The 26,926-nt window shown below is 39.7% G+C and overlaps 1 protein-coding gene across 4 annotated transcripts; it reads right to left on the reverse strand.

The window, feature by feature from the left end:
- On the reverse strand, window positions 1–26,873 carry Psme3ip1 (proteasome activator subunit 3 interacting protein 1). Of its 4 annotated transcripts, XM_058576008.1 has the most exons (8): window positions 26,495–26,752; window positions 17,450–17,543; window positions 16,776–16,917; window positions 16,146–16,244; window positions 15,618–15,740; window positions 11,878–12,010; window positions 8,461–8,525; window positions 1–952 (listed from the first exon to the last, which is right to left on the reverse strand). In XM_058576008.1, exons 3-8 carry the CDS (start codon window positions 16,900–16,902, stop codon window positions 735–737), a joined length of 765 nt encoding a protein of 254 aa, XP_058431991.1. In that variant the 5' UTR covers window positions 16,903–16,917; window positions 17,450–17,543; window positions 26,495–26,752; the 3' UTR covers window positions 1–734. The 4 variants fall into 4 exon arrangements, with proteins under 4 accessions (XP_058431991.1, XP_058431993.1, XP_058431992.1 ...); XM_058576010.1 differs by lacking the exons at window positions 17,450–17,543; window positions 26,495–26,752 and adding an exon at window positions 26,759–26,873; XM_058576009.1 differs by lacking the exon at window positions 17,450–17,543 and having other exon boundaries at window positions 26,555–26,752.
- Between the last annotated feature and the right edge of the window lie 53 nt (window positions 26,874–26,926).

The raw sequence follows: 26,926 nt of genomic DNA on the forward strand, positions 1-26,926 counted from the left end.
TTTAGAATCTTAAACTAAAACCTTTATTTCAAAACAAAAACAAAATAATTTGCCAGGCAGAGAAAAGGTCTGAGTAGAAGATGGAGGCTTTCCTTCCCTTCCTCCATGACTCAGACTGGATGGAGCGGAGAGGAAGAGGCAAGAGTAAGGAAGAACCTCAGACGAAGGCCGGGTGTGTAGTGATGTCCCCTGCAGATCCGGTTTATAATCTTTACTTCGTCGCACACAACATCAAGGTGGTTTAGTTCCAGGGAGGTGCTCCGCTCCACCCTGACCAGCTCTCTTCCCCTCCATGCTCCCCAGTGAGGCAGAACCAAACAACACATTCCTCTACACTAAGCTTTAGACAGACGGCACTGTCCCGTAACTGCCCTTGCTTCCTTGTGCTACTGGGAAAGGACAAAGAAAAACTGGGAAAGCAGTAAAACCCTCTGCAAGCCAGATGGTGCCTGTCCTCCCAGGACACTGTCAGTGGGACCTCTGCTGGGACTGGCCCTGCCCCAGTACATCAGAAGAAAGGCAGCAGGACAGGTGGGTCACCTGCACTGAGGTGGAAGGAGAAACCAAACAGTTTGGGTCACAAGTGGATTCTGGCACATTTTCAGATTAGGTTAAAAATGTCACGGTGTGCACAGGAAATAGACAAAGGAGTTTTTTGAGGGAGGTAACACCCGTAGGCAGAACGGACGGACTGACCACTCTGGGGAGGAGCTCCCTGTGGTAGGGGGCAGGAGCTAGGGCGCCTCAAGGAAGGTGTTGGTTCGGAAGATAGAGGAGACAATCTTCCCAGTAGCGTTGATTGTGCCCTCGCTGTCTGAGCTGGACTCAGAGTCGCTGCTCCCAGAGTAGGCACCCAAGCCTGGGAGGATGCCGATGCAGACAGCAGCGGAAGGGCAGTGGATGGAGGGGCCGCTCAAGGAGGAGCTTCCAAGAGACACGCAGGACGGAGCCTCTGCAAAAAAAAGAGGACGGACAACAAGTTACTCATCACTCTTTTCCAAAATTGAGAGGCTCTTACCATGTGCCAGGCACTGTGCCGAAGCCTTGCCCCAGAAGCCACATAGATCCAACAACCCTGTTCAGGCTCGACTCGTCCTCCTGTCTCACAGATGAGGAAACATTGGGGGAAGTGCAGCTCCAAGAGGTGAAGTGATTCTCCAGGTAAAGAAGCAGGGCTGGGCCTTGAGTCAAGGCCTTTCTAACCCAGAACCTGACTACATTCTCCGTTCCCACCAGCTCTGAGACAGAACGAACCCCTTGCAGTGTTGTCTGTTGTGGTTTGATTCCCTGTCCTCGCAGCAAGTGGGACTCATGTCTAATTTCGTTCCTCTTAGGGCAGAAACAGCCACGGGGAGATAAAGGGCTCCACATGCTCAACAGTAGGGGTGATGGCAGATTAACAGACGGTCGACACGCTGGCTAGCAGGGACACATGGTGAAGGCCACCAATCAGCCGCAGAATAACGCTCTTTATTAAGAAAAGCCACTTTTCCCTGATGAGAGAGAGAAAGATGAGCGATCTAGAAATGGGTTAGTAATGTGCCTTGCTGTCACATTTCTCTTTTACAGAAAGAGAAAACTGAAGCCAGTCAGGTAAGACATTAGGGCCACGCACCACTCTCACCAAGGATCTGGAGTTCTTTTCTTCCCAGGAAGCCCACAGTTACTCTGCCACTGCAGTGACAGCACGCACGTCTCAATCTAGGAGATGCAGAACTTGACGGCTGAAGAAGAGTTAGGAACTCTCCTCCATCCCCTCTTCCCTCGCATGTTTCCAGCCTGCTTTATCACCCTACCAACCTGCCATGTAGGGATCAGCCCTGTTGACGGAGGAGGAAGTCAAATGATTTGGCAAGCTTATAGACTACTTAGAATAGAAAATATTAAACTAAGTCTAAATCAAAGAGACTACCATACAACGATACCAGAGCTCACTGGAGAGGGAGAGCGGAGCTCATCTGTCACTGCCCTGTGCTGACAAACACAACTCCCTCTGGGCTTTGCCTTAGACCTTACATCAACACCTCACTTTCATAGACACCTCAAGTAGATGCAAAAAAGAGACTGGGTTCCAAGGATATAAAACCAGGGGTCACTGAAAAATACCCAAGAAGCCAAAAGAGCTGTCAAACAGCCAGTGCACAGAATTCAGGAGCTCAGTGAATCTGCTGATTTTTATGGGATGCTCTAATAAGGAGAAAAAAGGTGCTAACGTTATGTAATGTTAAAGCACAGATATGTCAGTAACAGGAAAGCTGACAATGATCACGAAGACGGTTACCAGCAGGCAGAAGCAAATATGTGCAACAAATATCACAAAAGCTAGTGTCTTCAAGGTATAAGGAGTTCTGATCTGTTAAAAAAAAAAAAAAAAAATCAACAACTGAATAGAAAAGCAGACTGAAGATATGAACAGTTCACAGAAAAAGAAACAGATGAATTTTAAACCTAGGAAGATAAATAGTATATTAGGCAGGAATGTGCAAGGAAGGGGTAACTTCAATGTTGCTGAGGGAATATAGGAAATTTGGCAATGGCCTTCAAATTCAAAAGATGTTCATAAGAGAACACTCACTGCAGCACTGTTCACAGTAGCAAAAGGCTGCGAAAATTGTCCATTAATGGGTGACTGGCTAAGTAATGGACTTCTAGTCAGCAGCTAAGAATAAAGCATGTCAGGCTGGGGTGCAGGTTACTGGAAAAGTGAGGACATGGATTCATCTCCAGCACTGCAAAAACAACCACAGTAACAAGAATAAAGCATCTCTGTACTGGAATTAAAAAATCTCCAAGATACTGTGAAAAATGAAAAGAGCCAACAGGAAAAACAGTGTGTAAAAGTTACAATTTGGAGGGTGGGGGAACAGGGATGCCCGTGCAAATGTATGATAGTATCCGAAAAAATACATTTAAAAAATGGTAGCTGTGGCTGCTCAGGGGAAAGAAACCAATGGCTGGGGGAAGAGGGAAGACTGACTTTTCACTCCACACTCTTATCCCTTTTGAGCTTTTTATTATGTGCATATATTACTGATTCAAATTATTTTTTAAAAAGGCAAGTGCAAAATTCAAAAAGTATCTTAAGCCACTTAAATCAGGGAGATAAAGTTCCACTCATCACTGTAACCTCAAGATCATTGAAATTAAAGATAAGAAAACTGCAGAAGAATGCATAGTCCAAATGACAAGATGGGCTGCTTGTCTGAATTCTCACTCACTGTAACCCCTGGACGGCAAGGGCTCACTCTTCACTATTCCTTCCTCGGGACGCACAGCATAGATCTGGCACAGAATAGGCCAGAACGTCTACTGTGTGAGAATGCAAACATGAAAGAAAAGAAATGTAGAGTTCCACTGCAAGTGATGAATCTGGGGGCGGGTAGGCAGGAGTAGTAAAAATTGGATGCTCTTTTAAAAATTGAGACATGACATCAAGCTATATCATTCTTGTTACTTGAACGTTCATTACCATTATCATATATCACATACAGAATACATACTTTCAGTATTCTGGCAGAAATATTTGGTTGTTTAAAAAATATATACCTTATTAGGGTATGTGAGTCAATTACTTAGGAAACTTATTTATGGGAATGCTATTCAGTGAGGCATTTTGTTTTATCAAGTGTGAACTTAATTTAAGGGGCTGATAAAAAAAAAAAAAAGGCTCAAGTTCAGAATATCTAGCGAAGACAAGAGCTGGCCTAAGGGAATAATGGAAGCCAGCTGTAAAATACGACCAAGGAATCTGGACCACTGTGGGATCAGAAGAGTTTAAGTGAAAAGACCCAAACCTCCAATTATCTAGGAGGTTTCAAGAAAGAAAAAAAGACTGCAATGCAACTCTGACAAATTTCATTCCAAAAGCAGCTAGCAGTCCGAAGAGAACAAAATGGTGCCCTCTGATCTCACCCATTTGGTGAAGTTTCCTGCCAACTTCTGTATTTGCTGGACCACATTGTCATACCAAATTATTACAGAAAATTACTAACAGAGAATGTTCTTGGGATGCGGGCAGATGCGTGACTTGGGAGTAGATGGAGCCAACTTTGCATTCACTGGCTCTGCTCAGGCCAAGTCCATAGTCTTCAGTGGGGAAACTGAATCTCTCTGGGTCCCAGTTATCTTTTGAGGGACAAAGAGGCAAATCCTTCTCCTGCTGAGGACAAGACTCTGAAGCAAGTTTCAGGGGGCATTCTTCTCACGGGGCCTTAACTCCTTCTAGCTAAGGAGGATACTTCTTGCCTAACTTCTGCTGCGAGGATGTGGGGGCTGGAAGAAGGTATTTAGAAAGACAAAAAAGATGGCTCTGAAAAAAGTACCTAACAGAGTTCAAAGAAGCCACAGTTTTCCCTTCCAGTGACTCATTCAAACAGGGAGGGAAACAACAGAGACAGGGCAAGTGGTCTACTAGCTGAAATGTATTTAAGATTCCCATTTAGAGTGTGTGTGTGTGTATCACAATCAAGTATATGTGTATCCTCGGAATTTTCAGGATTGGCTTCAGGACCCCCTGCCCTGGTAAAAAGTGGTACAGTATCTGCATACAACCTGTGTACATACTTCCATATACTTTAATCATCTCTCCATTACTCATAATACCTAATACAATGTAAATGCTACATACATAGTTGTTATAATGACTGTTTAGGGAATAATAAGAAAAAACCTAAACAGCTTCAGTACAGAGTTAATTTTTTCCTTCAATTGTTTTCAATCCATGATTGATTAAATCCATAGATGTGGAACCTGTAGATACAAGGGCCAACTATATATATATATATATACATTTATCCTATTAAAGCAGTCATGTAAGTTCCTATGTATTAAAAAGATGTCAGTGAACAGGAATTCCTACATTGTAGATGAAAGTGTAAACTGGGATAAATATTCTGAGTGACAATTTGACACTATTTCTCCATATACAAATGCATATAGTCTCTCTGACCCAACAATTACTTTTAAGTATTTAATCTGAATATATTCACACAAATGGAAAAATCATGCATGACAGGGTTATTATTAAAACACCAGAATAGGAAGAATAGAAACAATATTTATGAATAAAAAATAAGATAAATATTCCCTGGTATAAGAGTATAAAGGAATACTAAAATGTAATGAAGAAGTTCTTTATATGCAGATATGCAAAAATTCCTAAGGTAAACCAATGAATTAAGCAATAAACACAAGAGTAAGTTAAAGTAAAATAAAACTTATACAATGATCAGAAGCATGAAAACAATATTTGATATATTCTTGCCAAAGAATCAATGTGAATTTATCGAGCTTCTAGGTCTAATTACCACTTTACAGGAAACACAGAATAGAAGACCTCACAGTGGGCTGAGGTTCAGGGGTAAAGTGCTTGCCTCATACGTGTGAGGCACTGGGTTCAATCCTCAGCACCACATAAAAATAAATAAAGATACTGTGTGTTCATCTACAACTAAATAAACATTAAAAAAAAAAAAAAAGACATCACAGGGATACAATTAGCAAAATCTAGAGTATGGAAAACCCCACAGGACAAACCCAGTTTCTTCACACACAAAACAAAAATTAAAGAAAACCACCAAAAAATATTTTTAAAGAAGGGACCAACCAATTAAATTTGTATTAAAGGACATATTAGCCTATTGTTAAGATATCATAAGACAGTGATATTTCCAAATTATTCTACAGATTCCAATCTCTCTCTATAAAAATCTCAGCTCCTTTTATTTCCCCCAGAAACTGACAAGCTGATCCCAAAATTCAGATGGAAATGGAAGAGAATCTGAATAGCCAAAACAATCTTGACACATCCCAATTTCAAAACCTACTAGAAAGTCAGAGTGACCAAAAATGTGTGGCAGTGGCATAAGGACAGCCATAAAGATTAACCAAAAGAAAATTGAACACAGTAATAAACCCATACATTTATGTTCAATTGGTTTTCAACAAGGACATCTTGACAGTGCACTGGAGGAAAGAAGAATCTTTTCAACAAATGGTGCTGGGACAAATAGATATCACCAGAGAATGAAACTGGATCTCTATATCATGCCATGTACAAAAAGTAACTCAAAGGGTATCAAAGACTGGCCAAGCACAAGGGTGCATGCCTATGATCCCAATGTCTCAGGAGGCTGAGGCAGAAGGGTTTGAAAGTTTAAGGCCAGCCTCAGCAACTTAAGAGGCCCTGTCTCAAAAAGTAAAAAGGACTTTGGAAAAGTAACTTTTACATTTAAAAGTAAACTTAGCAGCTCCTTAAAAAGTTAAACACAGAATTACCAAATGACCCAGCAATTCTACTTGTAGGTATATACCCAAGAGATTGAAAAGCTGTTTTACACAAAAAGTTGTACATGAATATTCACAGCATCATGATTCAAATTAGCCAAAAAGTGGAAACAACCCAAATGCTAATCAACTAATGAATGGACAAAATGTTGTATTATGCAACGGATATCATCAGCCATTAGCAAAAAGTACTCATTCATGCTACAACATGGACGAACTTCAAAAACATCATATTAACTAAAAAGAAGCCAGACATAAAAGGTCACATATTGCTTGATTCCATTTATAAGAAATGGTCCCAAATCCACAGAGACGAAAAGTAGACTAGTGGCTGCTAGTGATTAAGAGGAAGAGGGAACAGGGAGTAACTGCTAATGGAATAGGGTTTCTTGAGTGTTGAAAATGTTTTGAAATTAGATAGAGGTGATGGCTGTATGGCATTGTGAACATACTAAAACCCACTGAATTGTATTCTTTGAAAGGGTGAATTTTATGATATGTGAATTATATTTCAATATTTTTTAAAGGTTTATGATATTTGGTCCTTGTTTGCATCCTGGTTTTTTAAAAAATAACTACCAAAAAATGTTTAGGTAATTTAGGAAAATGAGTAGTAGCAGTAGCAGTAGTAATAATAATAATAATAGATATAAGGGAATTATTGTGATATATTCATAGTATTACAATTTATTAAAATGAAACAAAGAACTTTTGAGAAATACATATTGAAGAATATACTCATATTGAAGAATATTGAACTTTTCAGAAATAAATATTGAAGAATACAATTAAAGAATTATAAATGAAATTATATGATGTCTAGGACTTGTCACAAAATATTACGCTTGGGAGGTATAAATGAAGACAGAAAACACGTTAAAACTTGTTAGAGGACGGAGGAGAAGCTCAGCGGTGGAGCAGTTCCCTAGCATGTGCAAGACCTGGGATTTCACCCCCATACTGCAAAAGTAAGTTTTTTAAAAAATTGTTGAAATTAGGTGATAGGGATCAATACACTATTATATTGAGTCTGTTTCAAATTATCTATAATACAGTATTTTTAAAAATACATATTTATAATTGCTTGTATATAAACAGAATAGTTTTGGATGGATACAGAAGAAAAATATAACACTATTTCCCTGTGGAAAGGAGAGCTGAACTGAAGGGAATATGGATAGAAGGGAGCCTCTACATTAAAGTTTTTTTTTTTTTTTGGTTTGTTTGTTTGTTACTAAGGACTGAACCTAAGGACACTCAATCACTGAACCACATTCTCAGCACACACACACACCCTTTTTTTTTTTTTTTTAATTTTGAGACAGGGTCTTACTAAGTTACTTAGGGCTTCATCAAGTCGCTGAGACTGGCTTTGAACTTGTGATCCTTCTGCCTCAGCCTCCAAAACAACTGGGATTACAGATGTGCACCACCATGTCCAGCCATTAAAGGTCTTTTTAAAAGTAGGTTCTAGAGCAAAAGAGTACTAACAGCAACAACCTGCTATCACTGGTACTCTGCAGAAACATTTTTAAAAGCATTCATTATTTTTCTGAGAAAGAAATAAACATAAGCCCTGTTTTATAGATAGATGTTCAGAATCTCAATCCCATAGGGAGTCAGGTGAAACTGAAAACAGAATCTTGAATTTCTCATCCCAAATCCAGCCCCCAGAAACATTCCCCTTCCCTACAACTTTGTGACAACTTAAAACAGAGGCAGAGTCATTGCATAAAAGTAACCACCCAAAGAAAGCATACTTCTGGAGACTGTATTAAGCACTTAGCTTCAATCCAATATAACAATCAGAGAGAGCCAGGCATTCTACCTCCTACTGGTAGCAAGGCAGGTGAAATCAAGAAACTTGACATTTTGAGGGAGACAGAGAAAAACCTCTTGTGAGCAGAGGTCATCTGACCAGGGCTTTGTAAGCACTCCTTAGAGAGCACAACTGTCATTTATCAGTTCCACTGGTTTCTAACATATTACTTCTGCAGGGCAGCTGACATACTCTTGGGTATAAATCCTGTTTGGTATAAAATAGTTGGCAAATTAAATCTAGTAGGCTTATTTGAAGAGTTAAATGTACTCATTTACAGATTCAGTGCATGCCAGCCTTTTACGGTACTTCATGTTTATTATGAGTAAAAGAAAGAAATGAAGGCTGCCACTCACCTTGATTCTTGTCATCTGGGTCAGGGTCTGGTTTCAGTCTTTTCACACTGTTGCCACTCTCTGCGCTGTAACAAAAACCATGGTGATTTGAGCTATGTCCAATCTTGGGGATAAAAGCTTAGGAAATCAGCAGCTCTAGAAACCATTTATATGGATCTTACGCAGCCTCAAGGAGCTGGGATGATCTGAAATGAAAAGCCTTCATTTCAGGTTCTTAATCTCCTTCCAATTATAAAACTCGTTATAAAAGACAACTTAAACTCCTGATAAAATCCAAGAGGTGAAGTATTTAAATTTCTGATTTTTTTTGTTATCTTTATCATTCAGTTCAATTAGAACCACAGATGGAATTCAAGAATATGTGGACAGGTTCACAAATGACAAAAATTTACTTAAGTTAGCAAAGATTAAAGAAACTATCTTCAATAACATGCTACAGATTCTGAGAGTCACCCAAAAGACTGTCGATAAAAGAATGTCTAGAGTGTACTTCTTAACAAAGAAAAAAATTATCCCAAAAGGAAGGCCTTAATCCATCCCAAAAGGAAGGGATGGTGAACAAGAAGGTGGTAAATACAAATATAAGTCTAAACAAGTGTTATTAAAACAAACAAACAAACAAACATGTAATTTGTGGCATTAAACACAACCATACTGAAGACCCAGACAATAGTAGCACATAAAGTAGGAAGAGTGGGACTGTAACTACAGAGTCTAAGGTCCACATATTTTTTGCAGGGAAGTGAGATAGCTATTTACTTTAGGTTTTGCTAAGTATGCCTGGTAAATTTCAAGCTTATTTCTATTAGGGTACATAAATCCAAACTAGTAGAAAGAAAAATAATGATTTGCAATTTTAAGATTTCTCAGTCATGTTTTTCCAGAACAAGAATATAAGAAAAATTATAAATAAACAGACAATGTTAAGACGGTAGAAATGATATAAAAAATATTGATTAAAATAAATAAACTAAATCTACTTAGAAACTTCAGGAGTATGGCAAGTTCAAGGCCAGGCTTAGCAATTTAGCGAGAACTTGTCTTAAAAGGCCAAGATGTGGCTCAGTGGGAGACAGGGCACCACTGCCACTGGGTTAAATCTCCAGCACCAGAAAAATTAAAAAATAAAATAAACAAATAAAAGCAGAGACACAACTAGAAACTTAACAAAAGAAAAAGAAAATCAAACAATACTTAGAAAGACTAAAAAGTAAAAGAATGGAGCCAGGTGTGAGGGGGCGTGCCTGCAATCCCAGCTACTTAGGGAGGCTGAAGCAGGAAGACTGTAAGTTTGAGGCCAGTTATTTAGCAAGACCCCGTCTCAAAATAAAAACAAAAAGGGATGAGGATGCAGCTCAGTGGTAGAACAACCTTGGGTTCGATCCCCAGCCCCTCAAAAAAAGTAAAAGAACGGAAAAAGGGGTACCAAGTAAAACATTAACATTAGGAAAACAGACTTACCCAAAAGCACTGACTACTCTAAGGAGTTTAAAAGTATGTACTCAACAGAGCTATGGAGGAAATCAAGAAATCACTATGAAAGCAGGCTAGGCATACAGCACAGTGACAGAGGGCTTGCCTAGCACGCCGGGAACCCTGGGCTTGATCTCCAGCCTTGCAAAATACACACACACACACACACACACACACACGTGTGTGTGTGTATGCAGTTAAATTAGCTCACTACAGAAATTCAAAAATAATTCTAAATTATTCCTAAGTCAAAGTTTAAAATACAAGAAGAAAATATACAACTTGCGTTCAATGAAAGCTGAGGAAAATTTATAACTTTGGAAGCCTCTGAGAAGAAAGGCTTCACATGAACATGCTAGTTAACTGACAGCTATTTATATCAATAAATAAAATAAACTTGGAGAAAAGATTTGGGAGAAGTCTTTGAGAAAAAACTTGGAGAAGGTATGAAATGGATACTTGTTTCGTTTTTATGCTTTTATACATAGACTACTGAACCTTACTGAACCAGAATTCATGAAGCCTGGGAATACACATTATTAACAGACTCTTAGGTCACTCTAATTACCCAGGGCAGGGGAGGTTAGGAACTCCTGCCTCCAAAAGGCTAATTCATTGCTTTGCTCTGCAAAGCAACATTAAATAATGTATTTTCAAAACCTAAGAGGGGTTTTATTCAGGTCACTAAATAAGCTAACAGAGCCCTTTCTAAAGGAGATCTAAAGACTAAGTAAGGGAGATAGTTACAACAGCCATTCTGCACCAGCAAAAGCACTGGCCAAGAGGTAACTAAATGCCCATCTGAGAGTCCTTCCTTGGCACAGTCCAGGAAGAATGACCCAGGTCCAAATCCTGAGAAACACTGGACCTTATGTAAAAGCTTGAGCAAAGAATAACCCATGAATTGTTAGCCCTTTGAAGCTACTGATATCCCCTCTCCTCAGCTGCTGTACCGTGATGACATTTTACAAGTAGGCAAAGCTCCTAGAAACATCTGCAGCAGATGGATGATGTGCCAAACCACAAGAATGCATCAATACACTCCCTTCAAAACGTGTGGCTGGTTGCCAATATACCATATTGATTTTCCTAATAGACTGCATTTAAACTAAACATCATTCTGCCCATGGTCTGGATGGTCAAATTGACACGACCCGATTCAATCACTATGGTGCCATTTCAGGATCTGGAAAGGGAAGAGCAAACTTGATGAAGAACCATCAAAATCTCTAGGTAGTGCTACCACTGCCATGTCAATCAAACCAAGCCAAAGCCAGCTCCATAACCCTGTCACAGCTGCTCTGTTTTTTCAATGCCTTTGCAGCAGCTGTTCCCTCTGCCTGGAAGGTTCTCTCCCTTATCTGCCTATCAAAGCCCTAGTGTTCTACCCTATCAGCATCTTTTTAGTGCCTCCTTAACTTCCTGCACGAGCCTGTGAGTCTGCGAGCCTGTGCACCACCAGGCAGCCTTGTGCACTTTCCTCCTTTGTTCCCGTGACCCTGTACACAATTCTTGCACGGAACTTGCTACTTCACTTGCCTAGAAACACAACAGCTCAAACACTGAACTGCTGTATTGATGTGTGACTTTGAACAAAAGTTCTCCAACCTCCCAATTTCTCCACCTTCTCATTGTAAAACAGAGATTATAATAATCTGTACTTCGTAGAAAATGTGAGAGAGATAAATGAAACCACACACAGGAAGCACTTAACACAATGCCTGACACATGGCAGCTACTATTTTTTAGCTGAACAAATGATGAGAGATGCAAGGGTCAGAGGACACAGAAAAACACCGAATCTGGAAGGAGACAGGGAGGCGAGCACACTGAGGGAACCTCACAAAGACATATGTTAGGTAATCTTTTGCTCTGATCCCATACAAATGACATTTCAGATGACACGGCCAGAGGAAGATTCACACCATGGAAGTGCTGGCTGACCTCTTATGCTTCACAGCTCCTGCCAACAGTTTTGCTTGGGAGAACTTGTTCTTGGTTTCTATGGGTTTCACAGTCAATTTCTTCTCCACCTCCTTCTTGTTTTCTGCAGAAATTCCAACCTTGTTGAGATTGCTGTGAGTTACAGGTTAAGGGTCAAACTAAACAAAAGCCACAGGACTATGGTAATCAAAAGGAGGACAACAAATATAATCCACTGGCCCTTTGGCTGTATCATATAATCTTTGGCCTACTTATTAAAAAAAAAAAAAAAAAAAAAAAACCCAGCCCCTTACCTCTTTATTCTGCCTGTTACATCCAGCTGATTTAAACAGAAACGAAGGTGACCTCAAAGGGAGACAGTATATCAAGTCCAAAATAACACAGGCAAGCAACTTTTTCCTCTGACTTTCAATGACAATCTAAGCATATCCAGAGAACCCAGTATTATCAAAGACATGCTTGAGGAGAAAACAAGGATCTTAAGAAATATGAAGGAAACAGGGAGAAATTATGGTTTCCCTTAAAATATGTGCTTCTCCCTAACAAGGGTGAAACTGGATTTTGCAGATGTCTTTACGACTATCAGTGGCACTCAAACTTGGATCATGAAGGCTAACTCCCGCTCTACTGGTACAATGCAACATCAGAATTCCCTCAAAGCTCGTTAAACACGAAGACTCCCTCTTCTGTCTCCTGTCCCTGACTACTGAGTAAGGCTCTCAGAGGCCCAAGAATCGTTTTAACACTCTCTTAAGGTGATTTTAATAAGAAATCCTGTGCAAACATAACCCAAGCAACAAAATGCTATTTGTAAAAGCATAAGCAGAGTGCTTGTCACATCACTGTTTCATGCCCCATGTCAACCTCTCACTCTCAAGGTCTGTCACTTTCACTTGTTCTGCCAGCCCCTTGGCTCCCTTTTATTTTATTTTCTTTCTCACAACAGATTAGACAACAGAGTATTCTGCCACAGTATAAGTTCTTAAGATGTGGTAGTAACTTACTGAACAATAGTGACATCTAGTGCCCAAGAATCCAAGCAGCAGCCCAAAGAGGTGGGCAGAGGTACATAATCTAGATACAAAATCTAGGTTATTTATCTCTGTGTCCTTGAACTATAGAGAAAACTGGGTACCAGAAACGAGGAAATGCTCATTCTGATAATTCTTTAGGCACCAATTCTGTTCCTACAGCATTAGTTAGCTTAAATATTTGTAGTATTAGATGGGCATTGTGTAAAATGCTCAGTACTATTCTCAAATTCATCAATAAAAACATAATATGCTAATGCTGAATATTAATATTGTTTAAAAAATAGAAAGAAATGGAGATTTCAAAAAAACACTAGCCTGAAGCTTTTTTTTGGTGGGGGGAGTGTACCAGAGATTGAATTCGGGGCATTCAACCACTGAGCCATATCCCTAGCCCTATTTTGTATTTTATTTAGAGACAGGGTCTCACTGAGTTGCTTAGCACCTTGCTTTTGCTGAGGCTGGCTTTGAACTCGCGATCCTCTTGCCTCAGCCTCCCGAGCAGCTGGGATTACAGGCATGCGCCACTATACCCAGCCCACCTGATGCATTTTTACCTGCAACTTCATCAATAAGGAACAGACACTCTCAAAGAGAACTTTCAATATTAAATATTGAAAAAATAAAACAAAAATGGGAAAAAATACAACGAAACCATATATGTATTTATAATACCAGATCCCAGACAAAGAACAACATTTAACCTTTATTCTTTTAAAGTGAAGAAAAGTCCCACCCTTTTTTTTGGCAGGGAGAGAGGTGGTAATCTTATTTTTGTTCCACAGCTAAAGCACAAGATTTTCCCTCCTTGAGTCCTTTTCCCTCAAAATGCTTTAAAAATAGACACATACCTCAAAAATATCAAGGAATTCTTTAGATGAAGAATTTCTTAAAACTGCGTAATTTTAAATACACATAATATTACTAACTACTAGTTTAACATCTAAAGTGCTGTTGTTTACATGGCACAAACCATAGTTTATTTGCATTCAGAAGTATCATGTTATGAGATGTATCGTGTCAAAATATGCAAAGCCATGAGCCAGCTCCTAATCTAGAGCCTCAATAACCAAATGTCTAATTCTTCCGCTCCTATCTCCACTCATCTCCGGCTGCTTGTATTCATGGGATCAGTGCATTATACATCAGGGGTGAGGTCGGCTTTTTGTCAGTTTTTCTACACAGTCAGAACTTCCCAAGTTTCCAGCCAAATCCAACATCCCTCAGAGCCTCTGTAGTGTTGTTAAAACAATGTTAACAGGACAGAAAAGTTTCTGTTCTTTCCTTCCTTTTAGTTGAAAACTGAAGGGCATTTCACACAGCCCTACTCTCCAGAACGCTCCCTTGGGAGACACTTGCTGCCAACCTAAAACAAGATGTAATTCAAATGAGAAGTGCTAAATTAATGTATTTCCTTGAAGGAAAAAGCTTGGGTCTGAAGCAATGTACTACATGTATCTGCCCATTGCTACAAATATCAACACACAATACTATTTGGGGGTCATCAGGGTCAGGGTTGGGGAGTTCAAAAGAATTAGTCTCACTCCTACAGCTGAAACTGAGGAGTAACTTTCCGTCAATTCCTATCCTCAAGCTGCATCTGAATGTTACTAACAGACTAAAAATGGAAGCTAGGACTTTTGCAACCAGTTTATATCCAAACACAATCCCAGGGAATCTGCACAGTTTCTCTCATAACACAAAATGGAACCAACTGCACATTTCCTGCAAAAAAAAAAGACCAACTAGCACATCATTGTCAGAGGTGAAGCCTGTTCAAACACAGTAGTGAGGTTATTCAACAAATTAGCTTGAAATATTCAAATAAATTTCCTCACAGGAAGAAAAAAGGTTAGGGTGGCCACATTAACATCTAAAGTCACTCATTAATTTATTCACATATTTCATAAGAATATACTACATGTCAGGCACTGGGAAAAGTAGTGGTCAAGTCTTTCTGTTATTGCTGCTAGTAGTAGTAGCAGTAGTGGCTTTGTGGTACTGGAGATTGACCCAGGGGGACTTTACCACTGAGCTATATTCGCAGCTCCTTTTTATTTTTTATTTTGAGACAGGGTCTCACTAAGTTACCAAGCCTGGCCTCGAACTTGCAATCCTCCTGCCTCAGCCTCCCAAATAACTGGGATGACAGGTGTGCACCACTTGCACCCAGCTTACGTCCTGGTGATTATGGAGCTTACTTTGCATTTTAGCAGTAAAAAGATAAAACAACCCAGTAAAAACAAACGACAATTTTCAGATAGTGACAAGTGCTGTTAAAAAAAAATGGTACCACAGAGCCTGGAGTGTATCTCAGAGGGCAAACATACGCTTAGTATGCATGAGGCTCTGGGTTCAATCCCCAGCACTGCAAAAAAAAAAAAAATTTAACTCAAAAGCCAATTTTTCCCCTGCATGATGTTGACTGCATTGCCCTGTCTCAAGAGCCTAATTCCACAAGGCAGGAATATATACAGCTACCTCCTGGATTTATGCCTGTACTCAATACTAAAGAATGTGGACTTGTGATTACAGTTTTTTTAAACTCTTGCATGCAACAACACAGACCCTGCAGATCACTACCAGTCATTCAGGGCCCAGGAGTTCAAAGAACTGAAAGGGGAGTAGAGTTGCAAAATATTTTGAAGATCACCAAATATTTATGAGAATACTGACACTGTACAGATTTCCCTCCAAGTACAAAGGATATTCTGTATTCCTTCAATTCTTTCAGTTCTTCTTCTCTTCGTTGCTTTTCTATAAGTTCCTGCTGCCGAGAAACCTCATCAAGGAAGTTGGTCTCATCTTCATCTAAACCTCTTACCATGTTTTCTGAGGAAATAATTTAAAAGGAACACTAAGTAAGCTAAAGGGAAAATATAGACAAATAAGACTTTTTTTTTTCTCTTTTTTTTAATAAACTGCAGGTTCTTCAGGGGATTAGGAGAAAGAACTGTTAAACACCATGGCTTTTAGATAGATGATATGGCATAAAATCAAGGCATTTCTCCCATTACTAGATATTAGCATAGAATTTAAATGGGTATCTTGAGCTTTAAACAAAATGCTCAATGTGGCGTAGAAGGCAGAAGGCTGTGTCTTTTCTATCAAATGAGCATCTGGAGATGAGATAATCAAGACAATTCCACTGCTAGTTAGAAAGAATGTTACATGAGGCAAAAGCGATCAAAAAAGACCCTGTAGAGTCCCCTGGACGCTGTATTTTCTGAACCTTACTGAATTTGAACTGCTCCTCATACTCCTGCTGCTTCCTGTCTTTCTGCTCCTGTAGCCTTTCATACAGAGACCGAGGGTCATAAACCTCCTCTGGACACTCTGAAAGAAAGATGAGTAGATAGAGTGGGGGAGGGGGGGATACACACTTTAGAATTTTTTCATACTATTTTGGAATCACGAGGAATTTTTAATATAAAGCCAAGTCCTGCATGATCTGAAGGTGAGGATAACACAAAAATAGCACGAAGCCCACTGCTTCCCTTTGGATCTCGAAGAGGGGTCAAAGGTTCTCAAAGGCCAACTACCAACGTCAATAGGGCCCATGCCTGGGACAGTTACATGGCTGAGGGATCAGCCCACACCCTCCATAGCAGCGGTGTTCTCAGCTGCTCAGACTGTGGGTTCACCTATCCAGATGGAACAGACTAGCAGAATCTCCCGGAAGGCAGTGTGGGAGAGAAGAAAGACTGAGATGTGAGCGAGCACCCCAGTGTGCCACAGAGGCCTTACACAGTTCCCCCTCTGAGCCTGGGTTCCTCGACTCTAAAGCAACGACAACTAATGCCTATGTGGCAGGTGCTATAAGGATTAAAGATCACTATGTAAATGTCCAACCACAGGCCTATGTACCTTCTGGATCTTCAGGTTTTCGAACTTTCTCCCATTCTTCTTGCCTCCTTTTGCGCCGTTCATCTAGTTCTGCCTCAGATACAAACCTCTTTTTGATGACAAGGTTACCATCATCCCCTCCATCCATACTGGAACAATCAGTCTACCAAAAAAGGGAGAGAGAAAGAATTGCAATTAAAATTTCAAAGAGAAACAAGTGAGCTCTGTTTCATCCAGGAATAGATTAAAATGTTTTCTTCCTCAAATGGTTTAATTTATTAGGTCATTGATGAAAGAACAAAATTACATTTTCCCTAATTTATCAGGTTACCTACAGAGTCAGTGAAAGAACGTGGAATAATTCTCATTACCTGGCGTTTCACAGTAAATCTCAGTGTCCCTCTATTCTAAACAAACTGGTCTCCTGGACATCTCACCCTTTCCCCAGCTCTCATTCTCTTTTATTTCTATAATATTTCAAAAAAGTTTTTACCAATGAATTACAGTTATATATAATAGTGGGGTTTATTTTGTCATATTTATAAATGCATATAAAATAATTTGCTCCATTAGTCAGTAGTATTTTGCCCTTGCCTTCCCTTCTCTCCTCCCTCCCCAATTCCCATTTCCATAATATTTGACATTATTCCTTCTTGAAATGCCTGTTCCAGGGACAGGTCCCTATCTTGATTCACCTGCTCTCGCTTCCAAGAAATTCAGATGAGAATCTCAGGTACCCAAAGAGCTTTAGTGATGGAGTCCAGGCTGTACAGCAGGGAAGTGATAGGCCTAGAGATACACAACCAGGAATGGAGAGTGAAACTAGAAGAACCCAGGTCTCCCACACACTTTCCAAGCTATCAAGCCAAATCCTCTTACCCACCCTCCCTCTAAACACCCTGTTTGCACACTTAGAATTCTATCTTCATTCCTTCTCTTTTCTCATTCACACAACAATCTTGACCATCTTATGCATGTCTTTATGTAGAAGATTTCCAATCTCCTATGTATCTTCCTCATCTACCTGGACCTTTCTTTAGAGAAGAGGGGAGAAGGAAATAAAGATAAAATAGTGTATATTATTCCTTTTAAACTAAGCCTCTTTCTGTTTTTGCTTGCTGGTTTCTTTCCTTTCAAAGAATTGTGGAATTAACCATCCTCTGACGTGTTATGTATTCTTCACATTACTCCCTAACAAAGAGGCACATACTCAACCCAATGTTCACTTAAAGATGACTGCTAATTAGAAAAACAATAAAGTTTACTAAAAGTAAGAAAGAAAGTCTGCTATCACAAAAGTAAAGCAGATAACTGAGTGTGATAGGCATTCCTGTAACCCCACCTACTCAGGAGGCTGAAGCAGGATGTAAATTCAAGGCCAGCCTCAGCACCTTAGTAAGACCCTGTCTCAAAATAAAAAAATAAAAAAGGCTGGGGATGTAGCTCAGTGGTAAAAAGCTCCTGGGTCTTTTTAGTACCCCCCCCAAAATTAATTAAATGAAGTAATAGTATTTACTAAGTTCATACCACATACTACATACTTTGTATTTACATAAATGTTGACCCTATAAGAAATATTATCTCTTAACAAATGGAAAATAAGTTAGAGAAATTTTATCAGTTGTCTAAGGAAATAAAGATGGTAAATGGTAGAGCCAAAAATCAAATCCAAACCTGACATCAAAAATTCCTACTCTTAGATGGGCATGGTGACACACATCTGTAATCCCAGCAGATCAGGAAGCTGAGAAGACTATATAAGTTCAAAGCCAGCCTCGGCATTTTTTTACCCTGTCTCAAAATGTCTCAAAATTTAAAAAAAAAAAAAAAAAATTATAAAGGGCTGGGGATGTGACTCACTGGTTAAGCACCCCTGGGTTCAATCCCTGGTACCAAAAAAAAATCATACCCTTACTCACTTTTACCATATTTCTCCCCCAAAACCACCACATTTGGTTGAAAACAAGAGCATGTCAATTTCAACTTTTTTTCTACATCAAATTCCAGTGCTGAGAATGTTCATGCAACATTCTTATTTAATAAAGCTAGAAATGAAGCAAACACACTCTAACATTCAGAACAAGAGAAATAGTAATCGTCTCGGCCTGAAAGCTACTATTTGAGGTTTAGTACAATATAACAACGAGAGAATTCTGAAAATTACTACAAAAAAACCTAAATCAACTGACAGAAGCTGTTGTTCCCACATGAGCATCACATCCTGGACACCTCTCACCACTACCACTCATCACCACATTTCAATCCAGAGGGTTATTACAAAAGCAGAACTGTTCAGTCTCTGTGCCACACCCCAAATTCCTCAAGGTCTGCAGAACAACCTCTTCTAAAAAACAAGCCAACAATTTATTAAATATTCCTAGCAGAGGAAATGCAAACTAGGTGGGGCTCTAATGGATGGGAGAGACATACTGGACTCTCAATTTCCCCCTTTCTTACTGTTATAGCTGTCTGTTGTAGCTCTCCTTTCTCACCCTGTATTAGCTCTGTTTTTTCCCCTCACCTATGTCTTGGCAAATAATTCAGAGAAGACAGGTCCCTATAACTCTACCAAGCATCTGAATCCACCAGACATACCTAGAAGACGGGCACCTAATTCACGTTTCAAAACCTCAAGATGGACTACTGCACTCCCTTCCCAGGCAGCCAAGCCTTCTCTGACAGGCCTGACCTTCCTCCTTAAAGTAACTGAAATCTGTCTTCCTATGAACTCCAAGAATAGGTTCAATCCACTGGGACTACACAAGAAGGAGCCAAATCTTTTCCAAGATGACAACAGGACAGTTGTTTGACGCCAACTCCCTGTTCCTCCTAACTTGTTACTTTTCTGAGCCAAACATTCCTAGTTGCTTAACCTTACAAAGTAAAGAAAAGCAACTAAGGGCAGGGGTCATGGCTCAGTAGTAGAGCACTTGCCTACCATGTGTGAGGCACTGGGTTCGATTCTCAGCACCGCACATAAATAAGTAAATAAAATAAAGGTCCATCAACAGCCAAAAAAAAATTTTTTTAATTGTCTCAAAGTATTGAATTTACTTGAGCCAAGGTAGATGGTCACACTTAGCAGTGGTTTTCTGTGAGTTCAAAAGGGACAAGACTAAACCAATGCTTTACATCCAAAGAGAATGGAGGCCAACTGTGTCATAAATCTTGCCAGCCACATAACCTGAATAAATCCTATTTGGCCCAACTCGGGAACTGTATGGGCCAAATAAAACGTATGAAGGCCTCATTTAGCCTGTGGGCTACTTGTTTGCTACCTCTGTACTGTACCAATGTGCATTTTCCTCCACAGCTCTTCACTTGCTGAAGCACTTCAACTGCTGCAGTTCCCTGCCTGCCTCCAACACCACCAGTGGCTCTCTGTATATTTAATTTTGATCATCTTTCAACATTAAGAAAGGTCTAAGATATGGACAGAGAATTTTAATAAACAAGTAGCCATAGTCCTGAGTATTCTGGATAATAATCAGGTCTTGCTAGGCACAGTGGTGCATGCCTGTAATCCCAACAACTTGGGAGGCTGAGGCAGGAGGATGGCAAGTTCAAAGCCAGCCTCAACAATTTAGCAACTTATTTTGAGATTCTGTCTCAAAGAATAAAAAGAACTGGGGATGTGGCTCCATGGCTAAGCATCCTTGGGTACCAAAAAAAAAAGAAGAAAGAAATATTCAGGTTTTTTCAGGATTCAAACCTTCATTGTCAATACTGCCAATAAGCAAGCTTAATTTTACACCCCCCTTTCAGTACATCCTGCTTGAATTCAACTAATCTATAGTCTCCTTATCAAGAGAAGGTACAGGTAATGATAAAGACTATGTACTTTGCTTGAAATTTTGAGACTTGTGTTCAAAATTTGATTCTACCCCTTATTAGTATGATGGTGTGCAAGTCACTTAACTCTTCTGAGCCCTGGTGTCTACACCCACAGACTACACTTAACAGCAAGGATCAAAACAGCACGACATAACATAAAGCTTTTGTCTGGGTAAATAACATAATTCATGTAAAACACTTAGCACAATATATAAAAGCTTTGAAAAGCTTCCCATTACTACAGATTTTGAACACAAGTCTCTTAATTTCAAGCAGAGGAGGAAGAGAAATACCATCTGCACTCAACTCAATACCATCTGCAGTAGGGGAAAAATAAATTAGTGACATAAACAAATATTACAAGTGGGGGAAGGGATTGCATAAAACAGAAATTAGGCCAGGCATCGTGGTGCATGCCTCAGGAGGCTAAGGCAGGGGAATTGCAAGTTCAAAGCCAGCCTCAGCAACTCAGCAAGGCCCTGAGCATCTTAGTGAAACCCTGTCTCAAAATAAAAAAATAAAAAGGTCTGGGGATATAGCTCAGTTGGTAAAGCACCTCTGGGTTCAACACCCCCCCAATAAAATAATTCCAACTGATTAAAAATACTTATACTGAGAAGTATTGCTGTACAGTGTATTTTTCTTTGAAGGGTTCAAGATCCATTGGCTGTTTATTCTGCGATAGTGAAGTGATAAGTGCCTCCAACTCACTGACCTCTTTCTGGAAGTAAACAGAAGAGCTGGGAAACTGTCTTGCCTTGACTTACTCCTACTGCTTAGCTAAATTTTTCACAAGTCTCTTCTTTTTCCTTTTTGTTTGCTAGAATAATTTAAAACATCAAAACAAACATCCCAGGATTATGGTAATCTATCAAGATCAATGCAGGCCAAGACAACAATCCCAGCTACTCAGGAGGCTGATAAAGGAAGATCAAGTTCAAGGCCAACCTGAGCAATTGAGCAAGACCCTGTCTAAAATATAAACTAAAAAAGGGCTGGGGATGTAGCTCAGTGTTAAAGCACTTGTCTACCATATTCGAAGCCCTGGGTTCCACTTGTGGGGGAGTATCAATGTAGGAATGCAGTGGATTTATGCTGGAATGCTCATTTGCTTTTACTGTGTTAAATTTTAGAGTAAATCTGGTCAACCTTCCTTTACTCAGGTAGCATTTTTAATTATGAAATTAAACATAACTTTGTTTTATTTTTGTGGTATTGAGGAGGTAACGCAGGGACTCATGCATGCTAGGCAGCACTCTCCCACTAAGCTACACCCCCACCCTAATATTATATTATTTTTAAAAGGATTAAGTTCTTCAAATAGAGGATTCACGGAAAATCAAAGCCATACCAAAATCCTTTTGTCCAAATTTAAAAGTTTCAAACTGGCACAAATAAAGTCCATGGTTTTCAAATTTGCCTGATAATCAAGAAAACAAAGTTCTTATATTTCAGGCCAAAGAAACTGTGGAATACTACACTACTGTATTTATGCTGGAGACTGGTATTTAATTTCCAAATTGGTGAGGTGAAATGGGCTCAGGGTCTTATCTAGCACACTCTGCAAGTTTTAAAATACAAAGCTTACATTGCTCCCCCCAAATAATTGCTATACCTGATTGAAAAATCACTCCACTTATCTAGTGCCATGATGCAATTTAATGAGATCTGATTTCCTAGGGAACTGAATTTTGTGATGGCAGACTACCTTCAGTGTTTACATCACTGGCCACCATAATCTTTTAACTCTAAAATTAGGTAGATTATACATGTAAAAATACACCAGAAGAAATCAGATTTCTGTTATGATGTTCTAAGGCTTCACACAGGATAGCAAAAATAATAGTTCAATACATTCCCTTGTCAGTACATATATAGTTTACTGCTTTCCAATGTTTTTAACCCTGATGTTAAATCACCCTGTCCTTCAAAATTCAGGATGGCAACTAAGAGGAATTTGCCATCTAACTAACTTAACTATTACTATATTCCAAATAAAAAAGACTATTTTCTGACCAAAAGGCACTTCTACTAAGAAACTTTTTCAGAGGGGCTGGGGTTGTGACTCAGAGGTACAGTGCTTGCTTTGCATGTGCAAGGCACTGGGTTCGTTCCCCAGCACCATGTTAAAAAAACTAAATAAACAAAAATAAAAGTATTGTGTCCATTTGCAACTAAAAATATTTTTAAAAATAAACAAATCGTCAAGACTTTGTTTAAAAAAAAACTTCAGAGAAAACAATTCGTAACAGAAAACACTGTTAGTTTTGCTAGACAAAATAATTACTAGACAAAGTCAGTCTTCTAACACAGAATTTATTTAATATACTCCAGTACAAAGGAGATTATGTTTGAATGTCTTGGGATTCTCGGGATTAAACCCAGGGGTGCTTTACCACTCAGCTGCTTTCTCAGTCCTTTTTTTTCTTTTTTCATTTTCTTAATTTGAGACAGGTTCTTGCTAAGTTGCTTAAGGCCTCCCTAAGCTGCTGAGGGCCTCAAATTTGAGATCGTCCTGCCTCAACTCCCAGAATCAGTTACAGGCATGCACCAAGCTCAGCTTTAATCTGTTTTAAATATTTATTATGAAGAGCAGTTTGTAGCCACACTCTAGGCATCTAAAAAAAAAACATGTTCAATTAGCTAAAATTATGTTTATTTAGCTTTCCATAGCACAAGAATTTGATATGCACTATACATACTAAAGGAAATAGCACTGATTTAAATATTGGTTCCCTTAGCTGCTCCTTGGTTTCCCAATGTACATGTACCTCTCAGAATATAAATAACACTACCCTCACTATGCATGTTTCTTATGTTACTTATAGTTTTTACACATTGTGACTTATAAATCCAACTACTTCATCTGGAGCTCACAGGGGGGGAAATAGCAGTTTTTCCAACTGGAAGGAAATCTGGCCATGTCAAAACTTTTTAGCACTGATATTTCTATGTCCAACATGATGCCTCCCTGAGATTTTCAAGGACCTTTTCTGTGCAAGGCACAATGCTAGGTACTGAATAGACACTTAACTTTTTAGTGAGAGAACTTGCATTCAGTAAGAGATAAGGTTGGCATATGAGTAATTTAAAGAAAAGTAGAACACAGTTAAATGCTAAGAACAGAAGTCAAGCACTCAAGAGTTAAGAAAAGGAATAGAATAAGCCATCAAAGAAGCTTATTTTTTTTGTGTTTGTTTTGGTAGTATGGGGGAATTGAACTCAGGGGTGTGCACTTTACCACTGAGTTACACCCTGAGACTTCATTTTTGTTTTGAAACAGTATCTAAGTTGCCCAGGATGGCCTTGAACTTGCAATCCTGCTTCAGCCTCCTAAGTAGCTGGTATTACAGGCACGTACCACCATGCCCCACAAGGAAGCTTAACAGCTGTGGCACTAACGTTGAGGAAGTTTAAGGAAGAAAAGTCATCTTTCACTTAGGATTGCAAGAATCACAAATTATACAATCCAAAAATCACAATGAAGGGGATCCTGATTTCTAGAAAAAGTAGGCTAGGTAATTAAGACCAATCCTCCACTACTATATTAAAAAAGATCTATATATTTTTTTCTTTTGTCTGTTTCACTATTTTTTTTTTTTGAATGCTGGTATTGAACCCAGACCTTCCACATGCTAGGCAAGTGCTGCACCACTGAGTTACATCCCCAATCCTAAAGTTGAAAAGTTCTTTAAAAATAATTCTGAAATAGAAAAGCTAACAAGATAGTAAATAATCTAAATAAAATCTAGGAGGATGTTAAAAATCATAAATTAAGTCTAATATTCACAGTGGATTTCATCCTGATGATTTATCTGACCTGAAAGCCACAGTTTCAATGCCAGCATGTGGCAGAATGTGGAATCTGATAACCACCTCCTTCTCCATCTTAATCTGGTACCCCAAAGAACTATACCCTCAAGATAAAGGTGAACTGGGAAGTAAAAAGCAAGAATGGACAGCACAAACAGACCCAAAGGGAATTCACACTGTGAAATTAATCATCAACTATAAAACACTATGCTTACTATCTTTAAAGAAATAAAAATCAAACCTCAAAATCAGTAGTAGGGAATAAGAAACAGTACAACAGTGGCAAACTCAAATTTCTTGGTTCAGGAACTAAAAAATTCAAGAATAGACACATGTCTAGCATGAGCAAGGCTCAGATTTGATCCCCAGCACTGCTAATAAAGAAACAAATATTAAAAATGCAATAACTGGACTTAACATTTCAGTGGATGAGTATCATAACAGACTGGAAATAAGAGAATTAATGAAGAGATTATCCAGAATGTAGTAGAAAAACAGAAAGGGACATATAAAATAGAAAAGTCTGTTACAGTAAACAATAAACAATGGGACTGAGCAATTTGTGAATATAAAATGGATGAGGATTTTATATAACTAATGAAAGACACTAATCCACAGAGTCAAAAAAGTCTAATAAATACTAGACTAACTGAACAAAAACAAATCATACAAAAAAAAATCAAAGACAAAGATGAAACAATCTTAAAAACTAATCATATTTAAGAAAGAAGACAAATGTTGTGCCAGGCAGAGACAGATAACTGTTGAGAGTAAACATACTGAAAAAGTTAAATTTAGCTTCCACAAAGGCATATGACACCATGATTGAGCCTATGGCCAAACTACACACTTAAATTACTTCGTTTATCAGATACGTGGTTTTTCAATTTAAGAAGCAGCAGCCTGACCCTAACCAAACATCAAGATTTGCAGAAGGTAAGCCTGGTGCACACCTGTAATCCCAGCTACTCAGAAGGCTGAGGTAGGAGGATCCAATTTTGAGGCCAGCCTCAGCAACTTAGTGAAGCCCTAGGCAACCTTAGTGAGACCCTGTCTCAAAATAAAAAATAAGAAGGGCTGGGGTTGTGGCATAGTAGTAAAGTGCCCTTGTGTTCAATCCTCAGAAATCCCGCCGGAAAACTTTCTTGGAAGGTAAAAGTGAAGACTGATAAACAAGTACATGGTCTTGACATAATTTTTTCTTTCTTAAAAACCTTAAGAATTTCCCCATACGGTAAAGGCATTAAGACTTCAGTAAAGAAAAAAACTGGGGCAGCCTTTACTTTCAGACATTCACAAACTGTTCACAGCTCATCTTGGGCTCTATTTGGAATATATAAAAGCTGCCTTTATCTCAGCTCAATTTCTTGTATCAGAAGGAGTCTACACACGGATTTCTTTCAAACGTTTCAGCAGCAGTGCTCTCCAAACCACTTTATGGTGTCCCTGCGGACACACCAATATCAGCCAAATAACTTAAGAATAGACAAATCCTATCTCATAGCTGATACAAAAGAGGTCATTAAGAATCTGACCACCAGGCTGAATTTGGCTTCCTAGGTCCCATTTAAGACCTTTTCCGCCAGACTACTTGCGGGTAAGGGTCTGAGAATATGCATTTTTAAGTTAAGGGCCACAGATCTTGTTTTCCCCGCGGCTATGAACGAACAGGTATCCCCTTTCTCCGGGGTGGGCGGGATTCCCAAGGGCCAACAACTCTCAAACGCCAAGTCTCAACTCTCGATCTTTCAGTTACATGAAAATGCACTTGGCACAGCAAATGAACATAATAAATGTGTTTCCCATGCTGCACTTATCCCATTTCCAACAGGAGTTCCCTGTCGCCTGAGCAGCCTGGAGCTGTTTCAAGACCTCTGGGACACAGCCGGCCCAGGCCAGTAGAAAAGTGGAGAGAGCCGACAAGAGACGCTCAGGGAACATCCCCCGACCACCCAGCTGCCTTCCCACAGGCTCCCTCCGCTCCGTTGCAGGCTGGGCCCCGCGAGCTCGAAGCCCCGGCCACTCAAGACACCCTGCGAGTACGCGGACCGAGAACAGGCCTGGCACTACCCCTAACACTAGGCGCAGCTCACCATCTCCTCGGCGAATAGGTCCAGGTTTCGCCGCCTGGCCAGGACCCAGGCCGCACTCACCTACCAGCGCGCGGGAGGCGAGACTCCCTCCCCTCGGTGGCGCCCACCCCAAACCGCCACCTCAAAGGTCGCTCACACTTAAAAAAAAAAAAAGAAGAAGAACAAGAACAAGAACAAGAAAAAAAAGAGAGAGAGAGAATAAAGAAAGAAAATAGCCTTTGCTTTTGTATTCCTTTTGACCCTTCAGGGCTTCCTGTTCCTCACCGCCACAACAAAGCTCCGCCCCACTTCCGGCGGCTTAACCCAATCAACAGCTCTCTTCCTTCCTAAGAGCACGGTGGAAATCCGGTGCCCCAAAAGCGAGCCGGAGAGACTTGATTGGGCCAGTCACTCCTCAGCAAGGGGATTGGGCAGTTTACGCCTGAGGGGCGG

This window comes from Marmota monax, unplaced genomic scaffold (genome assembly GCF_021218885.2).
Source record: "Marmota monax isolate L192 unplaced genomic scaffold, Marmota_monax_Labrador192_F-V1.1 WCK01_AAM20220418_F8-fsc00024, whole genome shotgun sequence".
Classification (NCBI taxonomy): Eukaryota; Metazoa; Chordata; class Mammalia; order Rodentia; family Sciuridae; genus Marmota; species Marmota monax.